This window comes from Macrobrachium nipponense, chromosome 38 (assembly GCF_015104395.2).
Source record: "Macrobrachium nipponense isolate FS-2020 chromosome 38, ASM1510439v2, whole genome shotgun sequence".
In the NCBI taxonomy this organism is placed as follows: Eukaryota; Metazoa; Arthropoda; class Malacostraca; order Decapoda; family Palaemonidae; genus Macrobrachium; species Macrobrachium nipponense.
Genome location: NC_061098.1, coordinates 47,731,959 through 47,755,275, shown reverse-complemented (window position 1 = coordinate 47,755,275; position 23,317 = coordinate 47,731,959). Strand labels below are relative to the sequence as shown.

The 23,317-nt window shown below is 32.7% G+C and overlaps 1 protein-coding gene across 9 annotated transcripts in view; it reads left to right on the top strand.

Annotated features, from left to right (window-relative positions):
- The window catches only part of LOC135209731 (keratin-associated protein 10-7-like), a 43,139-nt gene that overhangs the window by 726 nt on the left and 19,096 nt on the right, over positions 1–23,317 (top strand). For 8 of the 9 annotated variants that reach the window (XM_064242505.1, XM_064242508.1, XM_064242504.1 and 5 more), the window contains exons 2-7: positions 2,577–2,730; positions 6,335–6,583; positions 8,967–9,101; positions 12,191–12,316; positions 15,278–15,397; positions 21,834–21,956. In XM_064242505.1, coding sequence (XP_064098575.1) covers positions 2,577–2,730; positions 6,335–6,583; positions 8,967–9,101; positions 12,191–12,316; positions 15,278–15,397; positions 21,834–21,956 — 907 coding nt within the window. The remainder of the gene's footprint in view (positions 1–2,576; positions 2,731–6,334; positions 6,584–8,966; positions 9,102–12,190; positions 12,317–15,277; positions 15,398–21,833; positions 21,957–23,317) is intronic. The other variant, XM_064242500.1, reaches the window with a different exon arrangement.

Sequence of the window (23,317 nt, the reverse complement as noted above, 5' to 3'; positions counted from 1 at the left end):
TACTTATCACATCACCGTGATTCATATAAATCATTCGAGCTACAAATGTCCTTTAATATCTAATTTGCTCTACCTCGGATATTAAAGGACATTTGTAGCCCGAAGTAGAGCGAATTAGATATTAAAGGACATTTGTAGCTCGAATGATTTATATGAATCACGGTGATGTGATAATTATTCATATATATATGTATGTATAATGGGTGTATATATATATATATATATATATATATATTATATATATATATATATATATATATATATATATATATATGGTATATATATATAGATATGTATATATATATATATGTGTGTGTGTGTGTATATATTTATATATATATATATATATATATATATATATATATATATATATATATATATATATATATACATACATAAAGGTTTTTTTTGCCACTAAGGAAAAAAATTAAAAAGCGAGTTAGCCGAGTACTTTCGGTCATATTCGGACCCTTTACTGAGGCATACTGACTTTACAAAGAACACCATAGTCAAAAGAAGGCTTAATATACAAACTGACACTACCAGATTAGCCATAAGGGCGATTTTCACTCTACATAGAGGAGGAGGAGTCATAGGCTAGCCACACCTTGAAGAGGAATACCCGCAATAAACAAGTGATTCTTCCAGAAAAACAGTACATTTTGAAAACAACACGGGAGCATATACAATTTAATATCATTCATTTTTACACAAATTTTCCCAACAAAAATTGTTATTAATGAAAAGACGAAAGAAAATATAAATATATATATATTCGTGATCAAGTTATTCATATACATACATGTGTGTGTATATATATACATATGGCAATATATCATTTTATATATATATATATATATATATATATAGTATATATATATAATATATATATATATATGCATATATATCATATGAATATATATATATATATGATAGATAGAGATATAGATATATATATATATAGGATAATAGGACAGATATAAGTCTATCTTATATATATATAGAGATATAGACTATAGTATATATATAGTATATATATATATCATATATATACGCATAAATTATATATATATAGAGATATAATATATATATCAGAATATAATATATAGTGTATTATATTATGTGCATATATATCCATTTTTATATATTATTTATATATATATATATATATATATATATATATATATATATAGTATATATGTACATATAATAATATCTATATTATATATAATATATATATATAGATATTATATATAATATATATATGCTATATATTGTATATATATATATATATATATATATATATATATCTTTATATATATAGATATATATATGTATATAATGCATATATATGTATAAATACAAAATAAACTCATATATATATTTACATATTGAACTTATTAATTTTGTACGCAGTCTTTTTAAAGGCTTGAATTGTAACCCACAGTTTTTGTTTGTATAGTAATGTTTATAATGTAAAGAAAAAAATTAGAGAAATAAATGAACGACTAATAAATTAGTCCCACATGTATATAGTTATTAATTCTCTCTCTCTCTCTCTCTCTCTCTCTCTCTCTCTCTCTCTCTCTCTCTCTCTCTGGTTCGATATTCTCTCTCCCTCTTTCTCTTGCTCGATATATATATATTTATATTTTCTTTCGTCTTTTCATTAATAACAATTTTTGTTGGGAAAATTTGTGTAAAAATTCATGATATTAAATTGTATATGCTCCCGTGTTGTTTTCAAAATGTACTGTTTTTCTGGAAGGATCACTTGTTTATTGCGGGTATCCTTCAAGGTGTGGCTAACCTATGACTCCTCCTCCTCTATGTAGAGTGAAAATCGCCCTTATGGCTAATCTGGTAGTGTCAGTTTGTATATTAAGCCTTCTTTTGACTATGGTGTTCTTTGTAAAATCAGTATGCCTCAGTAAAGGGTCCGAATATGACCGAAAGTACTCAGCTAACTCGCTTTTACATTTTTTTCCTTCGTGGCAAAAAAACCTTTATTTATACATAGCATCACGTTTTATATACTTCGTGACCAAGTTATTCATATACATACATGTGTGTATATATATACATATGTGTATATATATATATATATATATATATATAGATATATATATATATATATATATATGTGTGTGTGTGACATATATATATATATATATATATATATATATATATACATATTATATGTGTGTGTGTGTGTGTGTGTGTATATATGTATAAATACATAATACACTCATATATATATGTACATATTGAACTTATTAATTTTGTACGCAGTCTTTTTAAAGGCTTGATTGTAACCCACAGTTTTTGTTTGTATAGTAATGTTTATAATGTAAAGAAAAAAATTAGAGAAATTTAAAACAATGATAATTGCAGTTTGGCTTGCTTCAGTAAAAAAAATCTACATATTCTCAGTCCGCTGTCATAGACGAAATCATCATTTATGTATTTATCAGGATTTATCCCACATTCTTTATGTACTGTTTTCATCATCATATTTTGAAATATTCATCAGTTCATTTTTTGCTATATCATTTATTTTTTTATCCGCTTATTAGGCTCAAAGCAACAAGGGTATCACGAGATGCGCTGAAAAGGGCGGCTTCTGCGTTCCCAAGGATTTATGTGACACTGGATCTGAATTCCTTTGTGATGAAGAAAATGAAGTCTGCTGTCCGTATAATCCTCTCTCTAAGACGAAGCGCTCTCCTCGTAAGTATATACTCGCACACACAAATATGCACATACATACACATGTGACAAGTGTAAAGAGAACGAAACATAAGTTTGTTTCTTCTTAGAAGGAAGGTGAAACAAAATTAAAGTAGATTAAGTATAAATAAAATTGCAAAGTTCTACACATACCCACACTTTCACACTCATAATTATATAGAGTATAGTAGTATGTGTGAATATATGCATATGGACATTTGTAGCTTAATGCTATATACTTATAGTATATATATATAATATATATATATATAGATATCTATATATATATATATATATTATATATATATATATATAATGATATATATATACATATATATCATATGTATATATGTGTGTGTGTGTTTGTATTTGTATATATGTATTCCTCTTATTCACGAAGGTCAAATATCAAATATATTCCACAATGACAATGAAGGAGAAACCAGTTAGGAAAAAGGAAATGAGTTCTCAATTTGTACCAGCAGTTTCACCTTCCATCAGGCCTCTTCAAGGGAACTTTATTGACTAATCAGATAGTAAAGGAAAATATACTGGACATGTGTTTATATTTGACTTAAAGTATTACATAAAACATAAGTAAAAATGGTTAATGGAGCTTACATCTATTACAGGATAATGTAAAATATAAAGTGTCTAATATGTAGTTTGTCCAACAGAAAAGGTCAAGTCTAATGAGGCTAAAAAGGCAATTAAGTAAATACTCAAGTCAATATGTTACATAATATGTACTGAGTTTTCATATGTAGAGAGAGCGGGTCTGTATTGAATAAACCAATTCAGCCATTCAAGTTATTGTCTTTGCTATACTGAATACATACCGTTTCTATTAGATTTCTCTTAATAAGATTGTTTCTGAACAAGATTCTTGCTTTAGACCATGGAATTGGATAAAAACATTCTCTAGCATGTTTGCTACTGGCAACTTTTTCTGATCAGTAGCAATACTGTACATATGCTGTGCAATCAGTTTCTCAATAGTTTTTGCTGATCGTCCAATATAAGATTTATTGCCACCACAAGGATTTTTGTACACAACCCCTCTGTTTTATACTATAGGACTATTTCTTATTAAAGTTCTGCCAATGGTATTGCGATAGGAAAATACAGAAGTTAAATTTAGTAATTTAAGTGGGTGATAATATGGTCATAGGCTGACATATATGGCGAACACAGTATATTGCTATTAAAATTCATATTTTGGCTAGTGGAATAAAAAGATATTTTGGCCAGAGAGAAACACTCATCTATATCATGTAAAATAAAATTGTGCTCAAGACCCAATCCATATCTATAATCTATCTCGTCATCAGACGTCAGGGCTGACTATATGAAGAACTCTTAAAAACATAGATCTTATTCCTGATTGCTGTACTTTTTTTTATCATATTCTGTGTTAAATGTTAGAGAGAACAAGTGAAAGGCTATTTCCCATCTGCATATTAAATTTCTGTCCAAAATATTTACCATTAAAAATAAAGCTAATATCTACTACGTAAAGTCTAAACTATAAAACGATACGAACTATTAAAGTAAAAACATTTATCTAGTTCACGTATCAAAAAAATCTAGAAAATATCTAAAAGGTGACAAAATATTTATATCAAAACTACCCATAATTTCATTGTAAGCTTACATTTTTGCACATTATTAACAAAGCAGAATTTATAAAATGTTACTTGGAAATTGTGCCAATAAACAGCTAAAGCATCTGTAAAACTACCAACTGTACTGATTATTATAGGTCACATAGGATGACTGGGTTTATGGATCTTTACATTACTGTTCGAATAGGGTAGACTTGCATTGTGTGAAAGAAACCTGCCAGTCATATCCCGTTTTTTGCCGAAGATTAATTAATTTCTCTGTGAAATTCACTATTAACTCTCTTTAATGGGGTATATAGCAAAGGTTCATATGTACTGGCATCACTTATCAAGTCCTTCGTCTTACTTAAACACATTTCTTCACCATGAATGACAATAAACTTCCCCGGAAGAGGTCTAATGGAAGGAGAAACTGTTGGAACAAATTAAGAACTCCATTTCCTCTTTTCTCTCTCTGCTTTTTCCTTCATTTTTATTGCGGAGTACAAATATATATATATATATAATATATATATATATTATATAATATATATATATATATATATATATATATATATATATATATATATATCAGCAATAAGTCACCAAACACCACGTGACAAATATGTATGTAAGTAGCCACATGAAAGGTGAAAAATTAAAGACCAGGTACCAAGCGCTTTCGTGTATTGCGTACTCTTCTTCGGGGTACAAAGTAAAATATATGGCTACTTACACACCACACACACACACACACACACACACACACTACACACACACACACACACACACACACACATATATATATATATATATATTATATATATATATATATATATATATATATATATATATATATATATTATATATATATATAAAGGTGATGCCACAGAGGAAAATGGAAAGGCAAGAAAGCCTAGAACTTTCGGTCTAACACGACCCTTTACTTAGGCACAAGTGATCATAACAGCAAAAACATAGTAGTACAATTAGGCTTAGTATCCAAACTGACATTACAAGATTAGCATAAGGTCCAATTACAAGATTAGCATAAGATCCAATTCACTCTACAGAAACGTAAAAATGCCCGTGGGCAAGATTAGAGATTTAAGGCAGCCACATCTTGGAGGAAACACACACGTGGTCAACAGATGATTCAGTCAGAAAACATTACATTTTGAAAAACGAGGCATATACGACTTTGTAGCATCCCGAAAAAATAGATTAAGGATTTAGGCGCTGTGCGTTGTCAAGGCAAATTTTAACATTTTGTATTAGTTAACATGAAATTTACAAAAATGTTCCAAAAAATGAGTGAAAAGACGAAATCTATTTTTTTTTGACTGAATCATCTGTTGACCACGTGTATGTTTCCTCCAAGGTGTGGCTGCCTTAAATCTCTATTCTTGCCCACTGGCCTTTTTTCGTTTCTGTAGAGTGAATTGGATCTTATGCTAATCTTGTGATGTCAGTTTGGATACTAAGCCTACTTGTACTATGTTTTTGCTCTGTTATGATCAGTTGTACCTAGTAAAGGGTCGCGTTAGACCAAAAGTTCTTGGCTTTCTTGCCTTTCCATTTTGCTCTGTGGCATCACCTTTATTTATACATAGCATCACGTTTTATATACTTCGTGATCAAGTTATTCATTTATATATATATATATATATATATTTATATATATATATATATATATATCTATATATATATATATATAATATATATATATATATAATAGTTAATATATATATATATATATATATGTATATATATCATATACTATATTAAATATTACCTATATACAGTATATACATACCATATATGGAATCACTAAAATCCAAATGTAACCACTTTAGAAAGAAAACTAGTAAATGGAGGATTTTCCTTGAGTATGCAATTAGCAAATAAAAATGCATGGTAAATAAAATCCCATAAGAGAGAAATTAAACATAAAAAGTAACAGTGAAAATTTTTACTTAACAACAGCCTAATCTTTGCAGGGGATATTGAAATTCCCTGCCAGTCGACAAAGGAGTGTGAATTTACCTACAACGGCGTGTGCCAGAGTTGGTGCGAAGATGGCAGGATTCCTACAGGATTCTGCTCTAGAGACTGCCTGTGCTGTGGATGCCCGACGACAGACAAATGCAGAGAGTTTTCAGGCTATTGCACCGTTGATCGTTGCTCCTGTAATGGTACGATAATCCCCGACTGGTGTATTGGAGAGAAATGCATTTGCTGCCTGCCAGGTAAGCTCATCGAGCCCTCTGTCCTGGCTGTTTGTTAGATGTACGATTTTCGTCTCTGGGGAGCGTATATTTTGGTATAGAAAACTTTTTCTGCACTTAAATTCTGTTTTTTTGTTTCTCAAATTCCAATGTTGCATTCTTCATTAAACTTCAAAGTTTTCCCAATCTTTACACTGTATATGCTTTTGCAGAAACTACAAATGATACTATAGGAATGATATTTCAGTAAATGTTTTTGTCTGCCTAAGGAGCAAGGATGAAATTGGAATTGGCATTTTCATGCACAGATTAAAGTTATTCAGAAGTAATCAAATGAGTTTTATGTTAAGATTATCTTCACCTTTTAGCATCAGAACAGAGAAAGTCTGAAACCAAAGCAGGTCATTTATCCAAGACCAATGCCATCGTAATGACTGTAGTTCTCTTTAGATGTGTACAAAGCGTTAATATTACATCAAGGTGCATCATATTTTTTTCTTAAGTTTTTAATGAATGGGTCAGGTTAATTTTGACATACATTTGTGTTGTCACCAGTCATCAAAATGTCAGGAGACATATTGTTTTGCCTGAAATAGTGAGTAATAATCCAAAATAGAATGTTCACTGTAGGACACTGGGGGTGTTCCTTGAAGCAAGACGGAACATCACTTCAAGATCTGGGAACTTCTAAGGTTCAACCTGCTTTTGAAACTGCAGATTTAACCTTTGCCCTCATTTGACATCATTATTTTGTGTGCATTTTCCTTTTTACCTCATTTGCCACAGTTCCCCAGGCTAGCTTTAGATATCCCATTTGGATGTCCAAATAAATCCTCACATGGACCATTGTTCTTCATATTTCTCCATCCAAAATTGAATTGTCTTACCCTTAGCTTCTTTGGAGTTGGTTAGAGTTATGTCTGAGATTAACCTTACTGATACCAAAGTTAGAAAAAAATCTCTGGTGTAGTTATTAGATGTATAGGAAAACAGGTGGCCAGGAAAACTACAGTTTACTTCATTCGTTTTAGGTAGATGTGGGATACACATACACATACCCAGCTTGTGATTGGCTGCAATCAGTGTTTCCGATATCAATGCAAACAGTTTTTATTAATACATCTAAATGCTCATATATATGTTGATTTATTTCGATGATATAACAATTCAAGCACGAGAGAGAATCTTGTATCAAATAGTCTACGCAGTTCAACTAACGATGGGCTTTTGATAATTGTTTTATCTTATTGTAAGCAGATAAAAGTACATCTGGTTAACAAGTGCAAAATGGTATTTTAATAATTTCCTTCATGTAGTACATGTTAGCTAATATTCAAAATCAGCATGAAATATACTGTTGTCTATTAGGCTAATTAGGTTAAATGTAAATTGGCAATAGTATTGGGTGTTTCTTTTCAGAAGACTTTCCTTATTCATATAATTTTTTTCTTATAATACCTCGGTGATCAGGCAATATCAGGAGCATTTTGGTAAACAACCTTATCGAGCAGAAGTTTAAAATCGCATAGTTCCCCTCATTCTTTGTGTTGGCATATACAGTATGAAAAAGGCATTGAAACAATACTTAGAATGAATAATTAAAGCTTACAATAAGGAATTAATTTTGACTGATATGAAATAAAGGTGTGCTTAAAAAGAAGGCCAGTAAAATCAAATACCGGTCAAATCAATAGTATAAGCCTATCATTCACTTGCCAATGCTCCATAATCTATCAGTCAACAGTATTATAAAGGTTATTTTTCCACTTAACATACGTGGATATATCTTGGGTATCGTAATGAAGTTATTTTTTTATATGAAATTGTACACGGAAAAAAGTTTGAATGATTAGGAAGCCTTGTTATCTGAATAGTTTGCGGTCGTAAGTCTGTGGATCCTGAGCTGTACTAGTGATATAATTTAATATAATTGCAAGCCCAACATTTGTTTATGTTTAATATATTTGGACTTTTTGATCCAAGCTCATCTTTCTTTTGCTTGTATAGTATATTATCGAGACAAATTGGCATGTTTATGATTTAGATAAGGTGTAAGGGTATTTGAATGTATACATATTCAAATATGTTACTGAAGATAGTTTTAATACTTATCACAATAAGCCAATGATATTGGAAACAATTTTCAACCAGTCACTAGTTACTCATGCGCATCGGCCAAATCCTTACCTGTGGGTGGACAGATGAGATGAAAACCATAATTGTCAGTCCTTAGAGTCTTGTCTTTATGTCCTAAGCAAGTACAGATCGTGTAAGCGATAATCTTGATTTGATCTTTTTTTTTAACATAATCATTGTACTTTTTGCATCAATTACTTTTTGCATCAATTACTTTTTGCATCAATTCTTTATTGCGATGGTTATCACAACCATTGTTGCATTCCAGAAGAATGCCTACCGAGTGATGAGTGTGCAGCCAACAACGGAACATGCAGAAAGACTTGTGCTGAGGGAGAAGAGCCGCTACCAGGAGCTGGTTGCGTTGATGTGGTCGGTGAATCCTGCACGTGTTGCATTCCAAGTGAGTACAGTGGTCCCCCCGTATTCGCGGGGGATGTGTACCAGACTCCTTGTGAATAGTTAGAACCCGCGAATAGTTGGCACCCCTATAAAAATTGCTTAAAACCTCCTATTTTGTTAGTTAAAACTGAAGAAAAAACCACTAACAATTTTTATACCTGGTTTTTTAAATAGTTTTTCACAAAAGTACATTTTATGATGAAACTGATTAAAAAACCAGGAATTTGTGGGTATTTCTCATAGAAAAATACCGCAAATGGGCGAATTTTCCTTTAATAATGCGGGGAAATGTTCCCAAGAGAAATCCGCGAATGTGTGAGTCCGCAAATCCGGAGAATGTGAATACAGGGGTCCACTGTACATACAAATCTTCCACAGCCAGTGGAATGCTTTGTAAGAGCTCAATTGAGTATGACTGAAAAGCGAGACAAACTTCCACATCAGTCATCTTGTAATCCTAAAGAAACATTTTCGATTCACTACAAACGTTGCTTATCTCTGCAAAAACCATTTAAACCTGAATAGTGTTATATCATATTAAATATTCTTGTTCAGTCCACTTCCATAGGGTCACACGTCCCAATGCCAGATTTAAAGACAGAAAATTTATTACCAATTTATGAAATCTTAAACTTAGATTACCATGAGATTCGTGAAACTCTGCAGTCCATGCTGCTATTCAACAGATGAATTAACTTTTTTCTTAAGTCACCTGTCTTGGATATTTGGGACCTTGCCATATTTTGAAGGTCACAGGTCATTTTCAAGTGTTACTTGTCCTTTTTCTCTGTATTCCTCTTGCATGTTTTTAACCTTCATACTATTCGTGGTATCAGGTCAGTTAAATTGCCAACATCTTAATTATCTGTTGTTGCTATAAGGTTAAATCCACAGGCAGCATGTAGGCTGGCTGGTAGTTACCTGGTTCTCTCGTACCGTTGACTTCACCGTAATGGTTGCAAATTCAGAATTTGCTCAATATTTTAAACTAACATCTTGCAGCAGAATTCTGGCCATTCCACAGAATGCCCACCAGTCTGTTGGTCTTAATACTGTGCTGCACATCTATAGCACTGAATAGGGAAACATAATGGTAACTTAAGGGTAGTCTCCACTTTGCACCAGTCTGTAGGGGTGCCGATCGTAAAAATATTTGCCAAAAATACACTAATCAAGACAGGCTAATGAATTTATCAGGCATTATTTGCACTATAATAACGCATATTCTCTGTGAGTTTTATCATTCTACAGGGAAAATAAATGATTTTATGAAAAAATGTGAAATTCAGGGCCCCTTGTACTGAAGGTTATTTGGTGATCGGTGAGAAACTACAGTCTTGAATAGAAATTCGGTCTGACAGAATGTTGGTATATCCCCCTGGAACATGCACATAAAGTATTATCAAAATAGAACAGTAAGTAAGCACGTAACAACAAAAAAAAGAGCAACAACTTCAGGTAAGTTCAGCGAAAGCCCCGCCGAAAAATAAGACTATAGCTAGGAAGAAATATTCAGAAAAAATTCAAACCTCGATTTAGGGACAAAACCTTCTGAGAGTTTGTAGTTATTATGTCACTTGATAGCCTAAAACATCTAAAAATTATATTATTTAGGAAAATCAAAGAAATGCCCCCCCATCTTCCCGAAAAAACCAAACCAGAGAAAAAGCAAAAAAGCGATTTTTTCTGAGGACAAGAAACTTGAAAAATTAGTTTAGATACCCTTAAATGGTTTTCTGAGATGAAACTACTCGTAGGAAACGTAGAAAACGACATCGACCAATTTAGAGAGATATACTATAATATTTATAATATTTGCGATTTCCATATTTATCGGCTGCGCTTTCGCTTCAGTTGTTGCTCTCTTTTTTTTTTTTTGTTACGTGCTTATTTACTGTTCTATTTTGATAATGATTTATGTGCATGTTCCAGGGGGATATACCAACATTCTGTCAGACCGAATTTCTATTCAAGACTGTAGTTTCTCACCGATCACCAAATAACCTTCAGTACAAGGGGCCCTGAATTTCACATTTTTTCATAAAATCATTTGTTTTCCCTGTAGGATGATAAAACTCACAGAGAATATGCGTTATTATAGTGCTAATAATGCCTGATAAATTCATTAGCCTGTCTTGATTAGTGTATTTTTGGCAAATATTTTTACGATCGGCACCCCTCCAAAGTGGAGCCTTTAATCTAAAATTATTTTTTTTAAGTTCTAAAGCAGTCAAGCATTTATTTGGTAATTTCAGTAAACGATGTGGAAAATATTAACATTGATCTGATATTTGATTACTTAATACTTGGAAAATTGAATAATTTAATGTGATTGTGTACTACTCTTCTTTGCCATTACTTGGGTTTCTTCATCAATACAATTATGACGGTGTTGTGAAACCAGTTGACTATCAGTTAGCTAGAGGCTATTGCAATCAGACATGTCCCACTTCTGTGCTCAAATGGCTGTAATTGCTGTCTCGAATATCGCAAGTAATGGCTAAGTTCTGATTTCCTTGTGAACTTGGCAATACTTATAAAAAATTAGGCTGTTAAACTTTCATAAGATCTTACTCCCTCAAAAAACCTTGGGTGGAAAAAAGTGTAGACTAATGGTGATAAAATAAGGCATACACATTTGTTCAAAACTCTGAGGAGGTAATGTGAGAAGTCATTTTATCTGAGATTGCAGAGATAGCAAAGGCTACCAGTTTAAATCTTAATATTTCTTCATCAAAATACCAATAATTCCCCTTGAAAAAGGTATTATGATTAAGCATAATTATCAAGGTGCCTTATATCTATTTTTTTAAATGGTTCTTAGTAATATAGTAACTGTTTCTTATTAGTATTATTAATACTACCTATTTTCATTAATCACCAATACATCAAAAATTAACTGCACTACTTTCGGTGAATTTGTAAAAAAAAAAAAAAAAAAAATTAGAAACAAAGTTCTTTTCATTAGACCTGTGTATATGCCATTTTTGAAGTAAAATAATTTGAGTATTTAGTATTTCCATTTAAAATGTACATCCCTGAGATTCAATACAGTAATGGAGGCACTGAAAATGCTGTTGTTCCTTTCAGCTTGCCCTAACACAACATCCTGTCTGGATGTAGATGGCTATTGCACCTCAAACCTTGATGAGACCTGTAATGGTGCATTGCTTCCAGAGATGTGTGCTGGAGAGAAATGCTCTTGCTGCCGGCCAGGTAAGGTCATCCTGTACTTGTTGATTGTTACAAAAGAAACAATTTTCAATCCTTTAAGTCAAGTGAAATTTGGTGCAGAAAACGTTTGCTGCTCTTAATTCATCCCAATATTTCTTTCTTTGTTTAAAGTTAATAGTATGTTTTCTGGATCTTACAAGAAGGCCATTTCTTTACATTTTATTTATTTTTGCACAAATAACAAATGAGAATAGTTTTGTGTAGTTTCAGTAAATGACGTTACCAGTTATAAAGACTAAGTAATATGAAATGACATTTTCATATCATGAAGAGAATTAATTCAGAAATCATCAAAAAGTGAAAAGCATTCCAATTACCTTGACTCCTTTGTATGAAAACTGATTGTGGAAGACAGTAGCCAAAACCGGTTGTTTTCTCTAAGATAATGCCATTGTAAGAACTCCCATTTTCTTCATTAAATCTTCCACTTCGTCAGAGTAGTATCAGGAATCCTGGATGTTTAGATACATTGACAAAACGTCAGTGTTATGTCAATTTGCATCTATATATTTGTAATATTCTTGTTACATTGTGTATATTTGCTAACACAATGGGTCAGGTTCATTTTGCCACTTTGTATTTTCATCCATAATTTACATTTCAGGAGCTAATTACATTGGTTTGCCTGAAATAGTGATATTAACCCAAAATAGAAAGTTTACCTATTTAGAGTGGTAAATTTGTCTTTGATCCTAATTGAACAACAGAAAATTCTCTCTCTCTCTCTCTCTCTCTCTCTCTCTCTCTCTCTCTCTCTCTCTCTCTCTCTCTCTCTCTCTCTCTCTCTCTCTCATCATCGGGCATCAAAGCCCTTGCCATATTGAAAAAAGTTATCACACACTAATTGGGGAGCAAAGCGAGACATTTTAATAGTGATATATAAGGCAACAGTCTTATCCATAATAGATTACTTCTGTCCAATATATTCATCCGCCTCAGAATCTGCATTAAAAACTCCCGATGCAGTGCACCATGAAGGCGTGCGATTGTGTACAGGAGCATTCCGATTGTCCCCAACAAGCTCGCTTCTGGTAGAGGCAGGTGTGTTGCCCTTGAAATATCACCGTAATTTGATAACAATACAAACAGGTCTTTCACTGCAAGCGGGATCGTCTCCTACACCTGACTGCTTTCAAAACTGTAATCCAGTAACAGAAGTTAATAGTACTAGCTCTTTCCCAAAAGGAGCTAAATACATAATGAACTTGCATAACATAGATCCAATCTTTCACCCACCAATGGAATTGCCATCACCGTGGATTTTAAAACGAATAAAGATATGTACCTCCCTGTCTTACTTACTTAAAAAGCAAATGACAAGTACAGAAATGTACCGCCAAAATGCTTTGGAGCACAGAAGAAAAGGAAACAAATTCATGGTATGTACAGACGGCTCCAAAAATAATGTTGGAGTAGGAGCATCTGCATTTTCGAAAAATATGTTAATCAAAAGAAGCCTACCTTTAATATCATCATTATTTACTGCTGAAGTCACAGCCATACAGATGGCTCTTGATATGATATCTGAGGCAAAAGCAAGTGTCTCTGTTATTTTCAGTGACTCACGTAGTGCTATAGATGCTATAAGACAGTATAAATCAGTAAACCAAATAGTGCAGGAAATACAAATAAAAATTCATCAACTCCTCCAATCAGGATTATCAATAGAAATATGTTGGATCCCAGCACACGTGGGAATAAAAGGAAATGAAAATGCAGACTCAGCTGCCAAATTAGCCTGCACTATCCCCCCAACAATTACACATGCCCCAGTGTCAGACTGGATAACATCTGTTAAGCCATTGATTTACCAGGATTGGAAAAGAGAATAGGCCTCAGTGCCAAGCATAAATAAACTTAAAAACATAAAAACTGAAGTGTATGTATGGAGGACATCCTCACAAAAAGAAAGATCAAAAGAGGTGATCCTAACAAGGCTCCGTATAGGACACACAAAATTCTTGCATGGTCACTTGATGTCAACACCACATGCTGACCCAATAAAGTGTAATAGATGTCAAACACCCATGACAGTGCGGCATTTACTTATTGAGTGCCCAAATTGGACCCAGCAAAGATCAATTTATCTACGAAATTCAAAAATGAAAAGTATTCTTGCTGAAAGCAAAGATTTTTCAATTTAATAAGTTCATAAATTTTTTGAATAAGACAGGTTTCTTAAATAAAGTTTAAATTTTTTTTATTTAATTATTTATTTATTATTTTATTTTTTCCCTTCTTCTCAGGATTACTTGAGACTCAGAGGTCTGGAAAAACTAAGCCCTATTAATAATAATAACACTCTCATCATCAATGTTTTAGTTTTTTAAAACTGATATAACTTTATTTTATACCTTACCGGGTTTTGAATGTCACAGGTCACTTTTAGAAGCCTGCTTTCAATTTTATTCTCATTTTTTAACCAAATTCGACCAGTATACCTATTCTGCATATCAAAACGTACATTTCCTCAGGTTCGTTACCATATCGAAGAGACTAAAAATGAAAATATCCTTTTTAGATTGCCCCGAATCAGATGTCTGTCTACAAGCACAAGGCAATTGTTCTCATCGTAATTTCTGTAATGATATAATAATCCCCGAATGGTGTCCTGGAGAGAACTGCGTTTGCTGCTCACCTTTGTTGATTGTGAAAAGATAGTCTTCATTTCTTTGAGTCGTGCTTCATATTTTTTGGTAATCTCATGTAATCTATTCATTCTAATTAATGGATCTGATTCATATTAGTAGTATCTGTGTGCATTTCCAATAGTCACAAATATGTAAAGAATAAACACTGCTAATTTTAGTGAACCTTTGAATAAAAAATAAATAGAAAAGTCTTTTGATAAGATCTGTTTATGTGTTCTGCATTCCAAAACACACATTTTCCCCAGATTCATTACCATATCAAAGAGACTAAAAATGAAACTGTCCCTTTTAGATTGTCCCGGATCAGATGTCTGCCGAGAAGCACAAGGCTATTGTTCTCACCCTAACTTCTGTAACGGTACAATAGGCCCACAGTTGTGTCCTGGAGATAACTGCATTTGCTGCTTACCTGGTAAGGAAGGTCTTTGTTGGTTGTTAAAAGATGAAGTTTTCGTCGCTTTGAGTCTTGTGGATTTTAGTACAGAAATCTTTTTCTGCTCTTAATTTCATTTTTTTTCCCTCGCTCACATTCCAATATTTCATACTTCATTTTACACTTCCAAGTTTTCATAAATAAAATAACCATTTTTTTATGTCTGAAAAAATTTTTCAGGCATTAACAAATGAGAATGGTCAATGCCTCTTATTAAGAGTAAGAAATACGATATGATATATCCATGCTGCAAAAAGAATTGATAAAGAAATCGTCAAAAGAGTGAAGAACATCCCAGTTACCTTGACCCCTTAGACTGAGAAAGTCAGGGAGCAAAACGGGTAATTTTATTTAAGATCAGTATCATCATAAAGACTGCCAGTTTCTTCACTTGTTCCCACTCTTTGTCAAAGTACCTGGATTTCCTCCAGGTAATTTTAGATTTACACTGCGTCAAAATTACGTAAAGGTACATAATTTTTTTTTTTCATTGCCTAATTTTTTATTAAAAGCGTCATGTAAGTTTGGCATCAATTTTTTTTTCATCAATCATTAATATGTCAAGAGATAATTATCTTGTTTTCATTGTAATGAAGAGTAATAACTAGAAAACGAATTATATCTAGAAGTGTTCAGGATTTGTCGGTGATAAGATTAGTGTGAGAATAGTTGGATAGTGTCTACTGAGTTAGTTTATTGAATGAATTATTGTAAATTCGATCAGGATGGCAGTAAGCTCCAACTGTGGCAAGCAATGGCAAAATCTTGCTTGCATTGCAGAAATGCAATACGATGAGTTAGCAGGAAGGGAGATGCCATTTCTCATCTATGAGATCAATAACAGCCCTAACCAAAAAGATGCAAAAGTATTCATAGACATATTGGAAGGATATGATTCTTCAAACTGGAACAAATCAGCAGAAAATATCATGAAAATAATTGAAGGAGTTCCAAATAAAATTCAAGTGGTCAAGAGACTTATAAGGAAAATTTACATCAATCAACACATTCCTCAAAGAAAATAAAGTGTACATTGTGAATATACTGATTGATACAATAGGAAAAAGAATGCCTAAAGCATGCAAACTGTGTAAGGTGTGGTATATCATAGTAAATCCACAAAACCTGATCAGGAAATGTTATGCATACAACATATCCATGCATCCCCAATGCGCAGAAGTCCAGCAAAATACAAGTAAGGATACAAGAGTATTTTGCTCAACATGTCTATCATGGATAGATAATGTTATTAAATCGAGACTTAATGTGCAAATAGTAGAGGATGAAGAAGATGAGAAAGAGGAAGAAGAGGAAAATGGAAAAGAAGAAAATAAAACTGAAATGACAGAAAAAAATAATGAAAACAAAGAGCAGGACAAGAGTATGGATGCAGAGATACTGATAGATATTACATATGAGGCAATGAAGCAGCATACATAAGAAGAAATAAATTACGGCATGACAACACAAATTAAAATCCCGAAGAGGCTTTACCCAGATCTGCATACTGATTGGAAAGAGCAAGAAAAAAAAAGATAAGAAAGACACAGTCTACACCCTTTTGAAAAGAGGGAATTGCAGATTTGGTGAAAGATGTTACTACAAACATCCCAAGGTATGTCACAATTATGAGATCTATGGTAAATGTGCATACCTAGACAGCTATGAGGATGAATACAGAGATCTACATCCAAAAATATGCAAAAACTTAAAAGAAGGGAAAAGATGTAAGGTTCAACCAAAAAATGTAAATGATATCACCTTGACCATAATTAAAATCAATTAAATAATAAAATCCAAAATAAAAAAATAAAAAATAAAGAAAGGAACAAAGAATATAAGGTGAAGGAAAAAAATGAGATCTATGGTAAATGTGCATACCTAGACAGCTATGAGGATGAATACAGAGATCTACATCCAAAAATATGCAAAAACTTAAAAGAAGGAAAAGGATGTAAGTTCAACAAAAAATGTAAATATATGCACCTTGTAGCCATTAATTAAAATCAATTAAATAATAAAATCCAAAATAAAAAAATAAAAAATAAAGAAAGGAACAAAGAACATAAGGTGAAGGAAAAAAACAAGCCATCACCGTGCTATGGAATGTCAGCAATGAGAATGCAAGCATCAGCTTTAAGATACAGTGCAAGAAACAAGAACTGTATATACAATGCCAGGGAATGGTGCAGATACGGAGAAAATTGCAGATTCATACACAAAATGAATAATTATAATGAAAGAAGATCAAATATATTAGAAAAGTTGGATTTTTTAATGTCAGAATTTCTGGAAATAAAGAAAAGAACAACATACCAGAACAGGAAAGAGACATGGGAAAATCCTTATTATTACCCATATTAAATGAAGGGGATAATACGCAAACCATCATAGTGATGTATGTGCAGGGTTTAGTTACGAGTAACTCAAAAAGAAAAATAGAGTTCTTAGAAGAACTAACCCAAACTGGAAAGAAAATAGATATAATGAATATAAGTGAAACCTGGTATTCCCAAGAGACTGGTAATGATGATCAGTTAAAGGGGTTCCAAACTTATAGATCAGATAGAAAAAATAAAAATCCAGGGGGAACCACAATATATGGGAAAGACATAAAACAAGGAAAAATATATGAGAAATATAGTAACTCAGAATGTGAATTAATAGCGGGAGAATTTGAATCTGAAAAATTAATGAACATTGTAATATATAGACCCCCTAATACTAAAGAGTTAGACACAATAATAGAAAAATTGGATTATATATGTAGAAATCACAAAGATTGAACTATTCTCCTATCCAGAGACTTTAACTTTCCTTTCTTAGATTGGAAAGAACGAATAGGATATTGTGTTGTATTTATACATATAAAAAAGAGAGTAATAGTAGTGCAGAAGATAAGAGGCAATTCGAAAAGCTATTAGATATGCTACTAGAATACAACATTCAACAAATAAATCACCTGCCAACAAGAAAGGAAAATATTTTAGACCTAGTATTTATGAACGAGGTGAATTATGTTAAAGAAATAATAATAGTTTATAATGCGAGTCTTTCAGACCATAATCTCATAGAATTAACAGTCCATTCCAAAGCAAGTGAAAACAGAGATAAGCAAGAGATGAAAAAGTGGGAAGGATATGGAAAATACAATTTCTACAGTAAAAATATAAAATGGTCGGAAATAAATGAAGAATTAAACAAAGATTGGGATAACATATTTGTAAGTGATGATATACAGGTGAATACGGATATATTATATAAAATATTAGAGAAAATAGTGGATAAATATATACCAAAGAAGAAAAGTAAACATCTGTCGAGCATACCAAGAGACAGAAGGATCTTGTTCCAGAAAATCAGAAAGTGGGAAAAAAGGTCTTGCAAAAGAAAAGAATGTATGTAAAGCGATGAAACTAAAAAGTAAGATAGAAAATGCAGAACAAAAGATTATACAATCAAAAGAAAATTAAAAACGGGACTTGGAGGAAAAAACCTTAGTAAATATCAAGCAAAACCCCAAACTATTGTACTCATATGCGAAAGAGATGAATAAAAGAAGAATAGAAATAGGCCCTTCTAAGACGAATGGAAAATAAGGAAATATGCAACATATTAGCAGAAAGATATAAGAGAGAATTTACCCCTAGAATTGATAATGAAGATAATAATACAGAAATAAGGGATGAAAATAGTGAATATTTATCAGACCTAGATGATAATGAAGCCGATATTGTGCAGGCTATTAATGAAATTAAAAATGGATCTGCAGCTGGTCCTGAAGGTGTCCTTGCTATTTTGTTAAAGAAAGTAGTTCATTCTATTGCAAAGCTCCTTGCAAGATTATTAAGGCAAAGTGTAGATACAGGCAAGATTTATGATGAGCACAAATTAGCATATATTACCCCTACTTTCAAAAGTGGATCAAGACTAGAGGCAAGTAATTATAGGCCTATGAGTCTAACATCACATATTATGAAAGTGTATGAAGGGGTAATGAAGAAAAATATTATGAAACATCTAATAAAAGATAATTTGTTTAATATAGGACAATATGGTTTTGTACCCGGAAAAAGTACACAAACCCAACTGTTAGTCCACCAAGAGAACATACATAAAAATATGATAAACGGAAGAGAAACAGATGTGGTTTATTTAGACTTTGCAAAAGCTTTTGACAAGGTAGACCATAATATATTAGCGAAGAAAATTAGAAAACATAATATAGTGGACAAAGTAGGAAGATGGATAAAAGAATTTTAACACAACAGAAAACAGATAGTTATTGCAAACAATGAGAAATCGGATGAAGCTAAGGTAATATCCGGTGTGCCACAAGGTACGGTGCTAGCTGCATTGCAGTTTGTTATTATGATTGCAGACATAGACAGTAATGTTAAGGACTCGGTAGTAAGTAGTTTCGCCGATGACACAAGAAAGTAGAGAAATTACTTGTGATGAAGGTATGAACTCGCTACAGAGACCTTAACAAAAGTATATGAATGGGCAGAGGTAAATAGGATGGTATTTAACTCTGACCATCCAAGATTGGAAGATGCAAAATATACCGGAAGATGCATTAGCAATTGTCTGGTAGACATTAGAGGTGCCTCACACTGAGGGACCTGGGGCAACCTGAACAAGATATAAGGTGTGTAAAGTAGGGTCTCTCTCTCTCTCTCTCTCTCTCTCTCTCTCTCTCTCTCTCTCTCTGTTGTATTATAGGTGAATTAAATTTTTTTGAAATATATATCTTGATCCTTTTTTACCTTGCTATCTTTTGAAAGGGCTACTTTCCATTTTATTTGAATTTTTTGAAACTTAATAAGCAAGTAATCCAAGGGTTATCGAGTATTTTCGTTTGATATGATCAACCTTCACATATTTTTCAAGATGATAGGTCTATCGAAATGTGGCATTTTATTTATAATTTCTGTGAAAACTGGTACATTTAATCAGCCTACATTATATATTAGGACTTTGAATGCACCATGGAGTACTTCAAATGACACTTTCATATTTTATTTTACGTATATACAGAATTACATTAAAGAAATAAGAAAGATCAAAATTAAACATGAATGCCATACATAAGAAGTCCTTGTGCATTAAATAATTGCTTGTTTACTGGAATGTTGAGAAAATTACCACTGATGTGATACTTAGGTACTTTTTTTTATTTTTTGGAACCTGAAGAAATTAAATAGAAGCAAGTTCTATATATTTCTTTTATTCCTACATCAATACAATTAGGACAACTTCGTGGACCCTCTTTCCACTGTCTATTAGGTGCTTGCTATTGCAATGAGACATGTCTCATTCAGAACCCAAGCCTTTGGGGAACATACCAGGTAATGACTAGGCTCCTCTTTCCAGGCCAGCTGTGTAAAATTTATTGCTGCTGAGAAATGAAGCTGGCTTTTATCTTCCTTAAGCTCTTGCTCCCGTGAACAGACACTGAGAAAAAGTAAATCCTGTTATGACAGAAATGGGGACAGCCAATTATCTGACATTTAATTGAGGCCATTGCTTTATTCACTTCCATAGTTGGTTTTGCAACAGCTGTGGTCTTGTAGTGCAAAAGTAAAAGAAGGTGCTCAAGGAAATAGTAGGTTATATCCATCTGCCAATTTTGTAAACAGTCACTTTCTGTAATTTCAAATTTTGAGTTTTCTTTAAGTCCAAGACACCTGTGATGGTGTGAAATCCCCCTGTTCGCAAGTTGGAGAGAAATGCTTTTGCTGGTTTCCAGGTAACCTCATCCTCTCCCTGTCTGTTGATTGAGTGGATTTTGACACAAAACTTTTGGTGCGATTCAGTTATAGTTACTGATTCTCACATACGAGTACTTTTTTCTTCATATGCTCTTTCAACTTTCCAAATCATACAAAGAATTTGGAGTCGATATTTTCATGTCACAGAACAAATTTACTCAGATATAAATAAACAAAGTGAAGAATGTTCAAAATTGAATACCTTCAACATTAGCTCTCAAAGGTTGCTATCTTATATCTATTGTTGTTATTCAGTAAGTTACCAAGATTCCCACTGTATATATATTCAGCGAATTTTAAAAGAAATCACAGATGCCGTCATTAAGATGCATCATATTTTTTTTATATATATATAAATTCTATGCAGTGAATTCTCTCTAATGAAATGGGTAAGGTGCCTAGTAGTATACACAGAGTATATTTATTAATCACTAGTGCATCAAAAGTTCACTGCCAGACTTTCACTGAACTAGCAAATAGAACTGGTATAAGAAAAGTTCATATAATTTGTTCCATATTTCTGCTCTGCATTCCAGTAAATTAATTCGAAGCTTAAATCCAGTAGCAACTTACATTCCCTTAGTCTCACTCCCATACCGTATAATGTAGTAGTATACTAAATATTCAACTGTTCCTTTTAGGTTGCCAAGAAGACACAATTGCCTGTAGAGAAGCAAATGGTTATTGCACAAATCCTAAAACCTGTGATGGTATGATATTGCCTGATTTGTGTCTTGGAGAGAACTGCGATTGCTGCGTGACAGGTAAGCTCATTCAGCACTCGGTATGTGTTGATCTTTTGAGAGGAAAGATTGTTGTTCCTTTGAACTTCATGGATTTTGATACAGGAAATTTTTGCTGTGCTAACAGTCAGGTTTTTGTTTCTTCCTACCCAGTGTTTCATTCTTCATTTAAAACTCCTGAGTTTTCCGAATCTTGCTGAAAAACTGTTTTCTCCATTCGATCTGCTTTTGAAGAAATAAAAAATGAAAATAGATGTGGCAGTATATTAGTTGTAAAATAAAATATGAAAGAAATGCGAATTTAAATTTTCATATCAAAAATAGAATTAATTCAGAAATGATTAGCAAAGTGAAGGTCATTCCAACTACTTCATCTCTTTAGCTGCCCAACAGACTTTAAAAATCAGTAACCAATACAGGTATTTTTATCTGGGATCAAAGCCGTTTTAAAGATTCTTTTTCTTTATTTATTCTTCCTCTTCATCAACACATCTGGAATCTCTGAATAATTTTAGGAATATTTACAAACCTTTTCCTTTATGCCTGATAAATAACTTGCTGTCAAGGCACCTCATATATTTCCATTCTTTTATTATGTATATGTATTTTTTAATTCAGTGAGTCAGGTCTATTTGCGTCCATTTGTATTAACATCAATATAACAGAAGACAACTACAGTCCGGTCCCAAAATATGCTTATTCGAATTGTGCGATTCCCCTTTTATGCAGTTGCTAGTTCTCATAAATAGATTTTCTGTATCTGCGAAGCCGTTCAAAGTCTTCGAGTCTCACACCGCAAACGTATCAAATCTATGGTCTTTTCAAGTATTTAAGGTGGGGTGGGGTGGGGGGTTCGCTGGTTTCTGAGCGAAGTGATGGGGGGAATGTGAGAGAAAGATTGCCTGCTCAGCCATTAGCTGAGATGATAGGCTCCGATTCACGCATTGTGACATCATAGATTAGTGTGTACGCATGATCGATATCATCATCATCGCCATACGTATTATTCAGATCTGCAAAGTGTATTCTGATCATCATCATCGCCAGGGGTATTATTCAGATCTGCGAAGTGTATTCTGAAGGCTTCTGCTCAGCCATTAGCTACAACGGAAGGCTCATCCTCACGCATTTTTGACGTCATAGCGCAGTGTGTACGAATGATCGGTATCATCATCTTCACCATACGTATTATTCAGATCTGCGAGGGGAATTCTCATCACCCGCATCATGTATGCATCTGCCTGCCTAGAAGTCAAAGAGGAAGACTTATTTTTTCGAAACTAAAAAGCTTGTCCTTAAGTTAAAGACGAAGGAAAGAGCAACTTCCATTTTTGCAGCAGTCAACAACTTGAAATCCATCATTGCTGAACATGAAGTAAGAA